This window comes from Microtus ochrogaster, chromosome 1 (assembly GCF_000317375.1).
Source record: "Microtus ochrogaster isolate Prairie Vole_2 chromosome 1, MicOch1.0, whole genome shotgun sequence".
In the NCBI taxonomy this organism is placed as follows: domain Eukaryota; kingdom Metazoa; phylum Chordata; class Mammalia; order Rodentia; family Cricetidae; genus Microtus; species Microtus ochrogaster.
The window spans coordinates 24,697,569-24,706,749 of NC_022009.1; the positions used below are offsets into that span (position 1 = coordinate 24,697,569).

General features: G+C 54.1%; 2 protein-coding genes across 2 annotated transcripts in view; one reads left to right on the forward strand and one right to left on the reverse strand.

Annotated features, from left to right (window-relative positions):
• Positions 1-4,910: 4,910 nt before the first annotated feature.
• On the reverse strand, positions 4,911-9,175 carry Irf2bpl (interferon regulatory factor 2 binding protein like). Its single transcript, XM_005343389.2, has one exon. It carries the CDS (start codon positions 8,087-8,089, stop codon positions 5,753-5,755), a length of 2,337 nt encoding a protein of 778 aa, XP_005343446.1. The 5' UTR covers positions 8,090-9,175; the 3' UTR covers positions 4,911-5,752.
• Cipc (CLOCK interacting pacemaker) overlaps positions 8,040-9,181 on the forward strand; it is an 82,360-nt gene continuing 81,218 nt past the window's right edge. The window contains exon 1 of the mRNA XM_026780273.1: positions 8,040-8,108. The gene's annotated coding sequence lies outside the window, so the exon portion shown is untranslated. The remainder of the gene's footprint in view (positions 8,109-9,181) is intronic.

Here is a 9,181-nt window from a genome sequence, read left to right on the forward strand (position 1 = left end):
AAAAAAGGGTTCATTGTCACAAAACCAAGACCTGAAGTGGGTAAAGACCGACTAGAGTCACAAGGAGATCAGCTGGGAGCCAGGACTTGTCTCTCTAGTAATACCTAAAGACTCACAGTGAGCAGCTCTTGAAGAAAGGCAAGCTTTATCAGGTCCAATCCTATGATCAGAGTACAGACTGTCCTGCCTGCTGGTGGATGCATTTCTGTGGCCCACTACAGAGGCAGGATGGCCAAATGAGGCCCAAGAATAAATGGACCAGTTTCCCCTCAAACAAGTGAAAATACCAGAGAACACAAGGTCAATGGAGCTGATGTTCCTCAGAGGAGCAATAGACATTAGAATCGAGAGGCACCATCTGCTCCCTGCCCACCTGTTTCTTCAAAGTGGACACCGAAGTAGGCTCATTCTCTCATTAAGTTGGGAGGGGGAGGCAATGGAGGGAGATTCCAGAAAAACATCCTTGCTTCAGCATCCCAAGTGAACCTCAAAGAGACAATAAGTCTCTTCCAGTCTTACTAACACAGTGAGGTTCACACTTAAACCCTGGAAGAAGACAGAGGGAATGGGTGGGGCTCATGCTCAGAGTCTTGATTTCCTGGGGTTACGAGGTCAGAAGGAAGAGGTGGTCTACGCAGAACCACCTTGGGTTTGGCAAGAGAACAGGATCCAGCCATGCGGTGGTGGTAAGACTGGACCAGGCCAGCCTGGTCTACAGAGCAAGTTCCAGGACAGGGTCCAATGCTACAGAGAAACCCCTGTTTCGGGGGCGGGGAGGGGAGAGAACAGGATCTAGGTCAACCTGGGGCTTGAACTTGAGTGTTCAATCTGAGTTCAGCTGACCTTAGTATAAAATGGAATGATACGTCTTCCTCTTGGGCAGGCCTGAAGCTGGCAACTGTGTGTCCTTCTTTCTACTTGGCACCTGGTTTTCACTCTCTCTTTCAGTTCTGTCTCTGCAGTGAGAGAATCAGCCAGGCAAAGAGGATGACTAGAGGAGAGCAGAGAACCCCCTAAGCTCCAGAGAACAAGAAAGAGTCCCCTGCATTTCCCCCTCCATCTCTTTCTTCCTTACCCATCCAGATGGACGGTCCCGTTGGTTTTGCGATCCATTGTCTTCAATCCTCCAGAAGGTTTCCAATTAGCAAATGGGGAGGAGGTGTGACAGTTGACCCAGAGATGAAAGGTTAAGAAAAGACTTCACAATTCCAGCCTATCTGACATTTATAGTCAGAAACGTAGAAACATTGCTAATGTATGATTGAAAACACGGGACAAATGCCATCATCCGAGAATTAATGGTGACCACGCCCCTACCCCCGTACTTTCTCTCCCTTTGTCCACCTCATCATCATTCCTTTTGGTAGAGTTTTTTCTTTGTTTTTGTTTTCTGTCTACTAACACTGTTTTCAAATAGGACTCCAGCTCAGACGCTGTCACTGTGTGATCCTAGGCAAGTTTTTTTTTTTTTTTTCCTCTGTGCATTGAGGTCCTCACATTAGTAAGCTGGATCGTGCACTGGCCTGAGTTCTGAACTCAAGTCTCATAGATGGGCTGTAGATGTTCCCAAACCCCTTTATAAATACAGTCACCTGGGCATGATGATGTGCACCTTTAATCCCTGCACTCAGGAGGCAGGCATGGGCTGGTCCCTGTGAGTTCCAGGCCAGCCTGGTCTCCTTAGCAAATTCCAAGCCAGCTGGAATAAAAACTAAAAAGGGGGCTAAGGCTATCAGGCTATGGCTCTGGGGCAGAGCACAGACCTAGCATGGGTGGAGGCCTAGGGTTCAATCCCTAGTGCTGTTGAATGGACGAACTGTTTCCCTAGGCCTTAAGGGTCATTCTCAAGTCCAGCTTCCTATATTTGATGGGATTTAGGAGGAAACGAAAGTCAGTCTCAGAAATCTGGGCCTGAAGTACAGCCCTATAGCCCAGTACCCAGAGGCAGTGTCCAGAGGAGGAGGATCAAAAGTTCAAAGCCAGCCTAGGCTACATAGTGAGTTCCAGGTTAGCCTGGGCTACCTGAGATGCTCTCAAATATTCAAAGTGTGACCCTTAGTACTCTTTTTATTGTCAGACCCTGGGTGTTTGGGAGGATGTACCTGGAATCTCTGGAATGTTAATATTAAGGATTAAAAATGTGAACTCTGCCGCAGACAGATCATCCATGGTATTGTCTCCAGTGACCAATGTCATGTCCCCATCAATCTGTCCTTCCAAAGCTGTTAAATTCTCACTGTCCCTGACCCCTTCCCCCACAGCCACGTCACCTAAAGAATGATTACAACTATGTTAGATGCACAGGTAAAGGTATATAAACAGTACAATATAGACTGTAAAATGTTGGTCCCCATCTATGGTTTTGGGAGCAAAGTGAGGATGGTAAACTGGAGTAGGGATACTCCCAAGTAACATGGGAATAAAAGTTTAGAGTCCGCTAAACACTTGGCTGTGAGTCTCTGAAATACACCATAATCCTCGGGGCCGGAGAAGGAAAACCGTCCTACCTGTCCAGTGTGGACCACGTTGGGGAAGGGAGGATCTACCTGAGAACCAAACCAAGACTGGCGGAGGCAACCACACTAGCTGCTAAACAAGTCCAGCAAAGAGAAGTCTTATCACTCCTCCCCCGGCCCCAACAGACAGAGCCCCATTTAACAAGCAGCCCTTGGCTATGGTAAACTTAAATTAACTGCACCAGCTATTTCATGACTCACTTCCAGCCAGAGTTCTGCCCTAACCTCTGAGCGTTTCCTCTAGTTTACTTCTCTCCACCCTGTCTTGTCAAGTCAGGCTTCCTAAGTGAAACCAACCCAGCCTCCTTTGCTGGATGCCTCATTACTACAGCTGCTGCTTCTCCTAATAATAGCACCCGGCAACAAGAGGGGGAGCAGACGACACCCTTCTCAGCTCTTAATGACAGGCCCTCTTGCCCATATGTACTAGGAATCAAGGGTCTTATAATCCTAAAACGTTCCTGAACATCATCCCAAAGTAATGAAGAGACAGTGGCAGGCAAGCGGGAGCTAACACAGGTAGCTAACAGGACCGACACTGTTCACGGCATCCACCCTGGGACAGGCAATCCTCACATCTGAGTCCACAAGTGGGCCTTTCCCCCTGAGGCTCACCCAGCTCAAAAGCTGGAAGCACATTTGGTGTGGGGGTTGGGAGCACCTTGGAGAAATTTTCCAGGCAAAACCTGCCCAGGTTTTATTAATGAGTATGTAAGAAAAGCAGCCCGGACCTTTAAGTGATTGGCCGCTGGATGGGTTTTAGAATTAACTCTTCCTACAGTCTACTACACATTATCACCCCCCCCCACCCAGTTAATTACCCCTGAGGATGAAAATAGGTTTCATGACTCATAAGCACCGATACAACACTTGGCAACAGATGAAAACCAAGGACACATTTGCAGGAAGCTGACAGGAATGAACATCTATTTATATGTAGGGAGATTCTTAGAGGTGAGCCAGACACCTCCCATCTAGCATCCTTGCAAGTCCATCAATAGCCCCATGGATCCCCATTCCCAAACACACACACCCACACCGGCACACAGGGCTCTTGTGTCCACTCCAATATGGTGGCACAAGCTGGATCAGAAACCCAAAGGGTATTATTAATAGCAAGTCCCAACACCAACCAAACCTCCATACTGGTGTTCAGGATTACCTGGTGATTTGAATTCCCCGTGTGTGCCCGCGACTATTCCCACCTCCCTGCCCTCCTGCTCCTCGTGACACCCGTCAGGTAGGGCTGATCATTCCCTCCTCCACGGGCAGGGCAGGCAGTCCAATCTGGTCAGTTCACTAGGTCCAGGAATGGGGAGTGGCTAGGAATTAATTTCAATTCGGGTCACCACGGTTGTGTTTTGCTTCCTTTCTCCTGTTCTTGTCCTCTGCCGCCAGGAAAGGACAAGGTTCAAACCAGGACTATTTGCCTTGCTCTAACTGGATGAAAGGCTAGTCTGGTGTCTGCTGGGGGGCGGGTGGTGCTCTGAGCCCCAGAGGGTACAGTCCTCTCTTTCCCCAGCCACCAGAACTTCACAAATGCCAACAAAGCCAATTAATACTGGAGTATCTTTGCCAGTAAAATGGATTCCATTTGGTGCCTGAGTAACCTTTGCTTTCCTTTCCCTCCCACCCCCACCTCCCTAAGTCTGCTCTGATCAGCGGTGTCCTGACTTAAGAAGCACTTATTAAAGGATAGGACATAATGAATGAGGTGGGAACTGCTTTGCAATCAACATGCTTTCGCCTCCCAGATGCTCACAACCTTCCCTGCCCCCACGCCCAGCGAGACACTTTTTAATTTGAAAGGGTTTATTTTCGCTTATAGTTCCAGAGGGCTAGAGTCCATCATGGCCGATTTAGAAACGGGAACAGTCAAGGACTGCACACACGCTAGGAGTAGCAGGAAGCCAGCCGGTCACGTTTTCATTTACACAGGGAAGCAAAGCCCAGCTAGACACCTTTTGTTTTAAGTGTGCAACGACAGTAGATTTTACCCTGTGTGGAGAGGCAAAGCACCTTAATAGGGTTCCTTCTAGGTTTCTCTCTGTTCCTACTTGTTAAGTAACAGCTGCGCTGAGTATCAATGTATCCTCATCGCCCCAGGGAAAGCACTCCTGACAATGCTTTTTGCAGCTGGGTCCCTTGTGGGGGTGGGGGTGGGGGTAAAGATGCTGAAAGAGTAAACAGAAATTGCTTAGTCAGCAGCTGCAGATTACAGGGGAGGTAAAATGTAAACAGTCTGGTACCCAGGGGGGTGGGGCAGCCCGCTCCAAGAGCCTTTAAAGCAACCAGGATTCCTGGTTCCAGGTGGGAAGTAACAGTTGTCCCCTTAGCTGGGAGTGGTGTGGCCTCTCAGCCCTAGAAAGACAAATTTGCTGACTCAGGGCAGAATTAATTATCAATTGAATTTATTACAAGTTACTAAGCTCCAAGGCACATTACAGTGTTCTGTTAACTACAGAAATGTATAAAGGACAAACAGAGCAAGTTCTCCATGTCTAGCTTTTCGCTCTACGGTTCAAAAGCATCCGTGCATCAATAAAGCCAAAACAAAACGACACGTGAAGATCCAACACATTCAGGTCAGGAGAAACAAACCGAAACATTTTCCCCCTCACAAACTTGCAACAAAAAACACCCATCCCCTCCCAACACCCCCCTTACTATTTTGCAAACAAAACAGGAAAACAAAACAGAACAGAACAAAATTAAGTGAAGACTTCAACACTTGGGGCTGTTTAGAGAGAAGCTTTCACCATTTTATAGCATCAATTTTTTTCTTTTTTTTTTTCTTTTTTTTTTTTTTTTAGGCAGCAACACTGGCCTTGGCAAAACAAAAACAACAAAAAAATCTTTTTGTGTGTTTTTCCTTTCAGAGTGCATAACATTTACAAAAATACACACCGGCAGCAGTTGTTGCTAAGGGCTATTAACGCTGTACCTAGGCAAACATTCTGCCACCAAATAAATGCTAACGAATACGATGCAAATGACCCAATCAATATTATACTGCTTAACACAACCAGCTTATCCTTCAAATGAAGAAGTTACATACCTGTTTCAAAATATAGAAACATACGACGAAAATAATGTCTATACATAAGACTAACTTTTTGCAGTTATATTCACAATTCTACATCTTGGTGGAAAGGGAAATGGAGGCAGGTGGGGGGAAGGGCCCTCCAGATTGAAGAGGAGGTGGTCTAGGGCCAAAGGGGTCGCTGCCCTGCGGTTCAAGGGTCTCTCTCTTTTTTCACTTTAACATCCCCAGCTAAGATAGTTGCAATTTCGCCCTGCATGAAGGCCCAAGATACATTAGACCCGACTAGGGGGCATTTCTCTCCGCTGGGGCAATACACCTCACCTGTAGCCCCCTGGGCTTTGATACTCTCTCTAGAACAAGGGAAACAAAATTTGTGGCTAGGGACAGACGGGCACTGAACGAAATGAGTGTCCTCCAAACGTTCGTGGCAAATGGTACAGCAGAGGGGTCCACTGTTGGCCATAGGGGAATCCGGAATGTTTTGGGGGTGCACTTGGTCCATGCCTGGGTGGGCGCTAGGCGGCGGGGGCGCCACCTGTAAATTCAGGTCCCCATTGCGTGATGCCAGGCGACGCTGCCCTGGCACGGAGGCGGGCGACACCGGGCTGCTGCTGTTTCGCCTAGCGGATGCAGTGGTAGAGTGCACTGAACTGCCGTCCTTGGGCGAATGCGCTGTGCCCAGAGTGTCTGCCACTGACATGAGCGCGGCCATGGGGGACGGACCGTTCTGGGGGGCTGACTCTGGCGGGGTGGTCCGATTGGAATGAGGTCCCAGAGGTGGAGGGGGTGGGGGTGGTCCCCCTGCTGCGTGCCCTGGCGCCGCAAAGCCCCCCGCGGACATAGTGAGCTTCAGCGCCTCGCTCTGGTTTGCCATCCACTGCTGCCTCTGCTGCTCCTCGCCGAGCTTCAGTGCACCTTCAGCTGAGTCCGGAGGCTCCGGGGATGCCTTCCTTTTGCGCAAGCTGGAGGCTGCACCCCGACCCGTGGAGGTCGCTGGTGGCAAGGCTCCAGTTCCTGGAGGTGCACTGGGGGCGCGGCTGAGACTCACCAGCGCAGTGGGTAACATAGGACAGCTGGCATCTAGATAGGGCTGGGGCAGCATGTCCGCGCCGGGCACGCCCTCCTTGAAGAAGCGCACAGCCTCAGGCAGCAGGTCCCCAAGTAGGCGCCAGTCGCCTGAACCATGCTTCTTCTCGTACTCCAGGTATTTGAAGCCAGAGGACAGACCGCGGCCAAAGTCTTTCATGCAATCCTGGTACATCTGTTTGGCCACTCCGGACGCGCTGGAGTACACGTTGCCGGAGCCCGTGGGATACTCAATAAACAGCTTTAGCTCGTAGTCCATGCCGGGCTTGGAGACAGCGTCGAAGGCAAAGACACGACCCAGCAACGAGTGGTCCTTCTTGAAGCGCACCTCGTAGGGCGTGCAGCCAGCCAGCGTGAGCAGTGTGTCACGGACCATCTTGGGCTTGTTGGCCCACTCCTCCGCACGGTTGCGCAGGCTCTCGCTCAGCTCGGCCAAGGCCTCAGCGTTGCGCTGCTTCTCCTTCAGCTCACGTTCCTGGTCCGTACTCGACACCGAACCAGGCCTCTTGCCACCAGCACCCACGCCCACCTCTGCCACCGTCGAAGAGGTCGAAGACGGCGCGGAGGATACAGTGGCCGACACGCCCGGGGCAGCCCCGAGACAGGCGGGCCCCCCGGGAGCACCGGGAGGCGCTGGAGTCGGGGGTCCTCTGCTGCCCCCCAAGCCGTGGGGCGGAGGCAGCACCGCGGCGCTGGCCGGGCCATTAAGCAGCGTCTGCGGCAAAAGGTTTGGGGGCACCGTGAGCTGGGGTCCCCCGCCACCCCCCGGGTTGGGCAGACCGGTCACCAGCCCACTATGTGTTCCGCGCCGAGAAGCCACCGATGTTGCCGCTGAGGATGAGTTGGGGCTCTGGCGGTTCAGCTCCGGGGGGCCCTCCTCTGGTGTGGGCTTAGGGAAGCCGTTAGGACCTCCCAGGCCGTTGGGCAGCCGGGCGGCGTGGCTGCTGCTCCCCAGACTCACCGGGGGTGGCGGATACTCGAACCGGCTACGTTGTTCCACCGCGGCGGCGGCAGCGGCAGCGGCCGCTGCGCTCAGGCCGTAGCGTTCCAGGCCAGACGGGGCGGCCAACACCGCAGGCTTGGTGGAACCATCGACGTGGTTGAGCTGCTGCTGCTGCTGCTGCTGCTGTTGTTGCTGCTGCTGTTGCTGTTGTTGCGCGGCAGCAGCTGCCGCAGCCGCTTCCTTGGCGGACAAGGCCACTGTCTTGACCCCGACGGGCGGCGGCGGCCCGGGGGAGCGGCCGTCTTGGAAGCAGCCGTGCGCCCGCTTCAGCTGGCGGGCGGTCTCGATCACGAATTCTATGCGGTCGGCGCCTTCGTAATTGACGCAACCACGGCAGACAGGTTCGGAGAAGTCCCAGATCATGGCCCAGGGCATGCGAGGCAGGTCGCACAGGTAGCAAGACTGTCTTCGGGACGAGGACACCTGCGCCGCCGACATGATGCCAGCCTCGGGGAAGGTAGGCCCCCTCCCGGGCTGTCTCTGTGGCGCCTTCTCCACCCGGAGGACTGAGTGGCTGGGGAAGGAGTCCGGCTGCGGGGGAGGGGGCGGGGGGAGGCGAGAAAGTTCTGCTCCAGGGGCTGGAGGGAGAGCGAGTCTCCACTGCTGGTTCAGCGACTCTCTGCGGGGTCTCCACCGTCTGGGTGGCCGACGGGTTCTGCACGCTTCTCGCTCCCACCTCCTACTGCGGCTGTCTGGTCCGGAGAAGAGCACCGGGAGCCTTCTTCCTGGTGCGGCGGATCAGGGCTGGAAGCTCCGGGCCTGGGGGGAGGGGGCTAGGGTGTCCGGGGCTGGCTGCCAGTGGCCTCTTGGCCCCCTCCCCGGAGTGATTGAAGCGTGGAAGCGTGAAGGGGGGGTCCCCCTACGATCTGAGTTCTCTCTACGCCAGGCGCCCCGGGGAGAGGGTTAGAGGGTTGTGCCACCCGGTGCCCAGCTCCAATCTTGCTGAAGCCGCTGATTTCCCGGGAAGGCCGGGTGAGGAGGTGGCTGCCAAGAGGAGAGTTTCCCCTCCGCAGCGTCGGCCGTTGCGCTGGCTGCGCCTGGGTTTGCACGCCGGAGGGAGCAGCCACGGCCACCGTTTCCAAGACACACGAGAGCAGAGGAGAAGAGCGCACGCACGCAGGCTCCCACCGCCCCCCCCTGGCCTGGCCAGCTCTCCGGCCACAGAAGCTGGCGGCGCTCACGTTGGCTGCAGGGCGCTCGCTCGGCGCCTCCACCCGGGTCGCATCCCTTCCCGCTCGCGCTCGCCTGGAATGTGGGGTTGTGATTGTTACTCTACGTTCCGGAGGCGCGTCTCAGCGCTCCTGCTCGGGCTGCGGCTCGCGCTGTCCCCGGCTTGGCCGCGCGGGATGCCGCCCGGGCGGAGCGCTGACGTCACCGCCATGCTCTGCACCAGTCCCCCAACCCCCCTTTACACTTCCTCTGTCTGTGGAGCCCACTTGTTGCTCGCGAAAGGCGCATGCGCGGCAGGATGCCCAGATTCCTCCCTGTCGGCCCCTCCTCCGCGCCTCCGCCCTCCCCCCTCCCCCCCTT

Bases quoted from the DNA above. Each gene is read 5' to 3' on its own strand.
- Irf2bpl (XM_005343389.2), bottom strand. From the start codon at position 8,089: ATGTCGGCGGCGCAGGTGTCCTCGTCCCGAAGACAGTCTTGCTACCTG.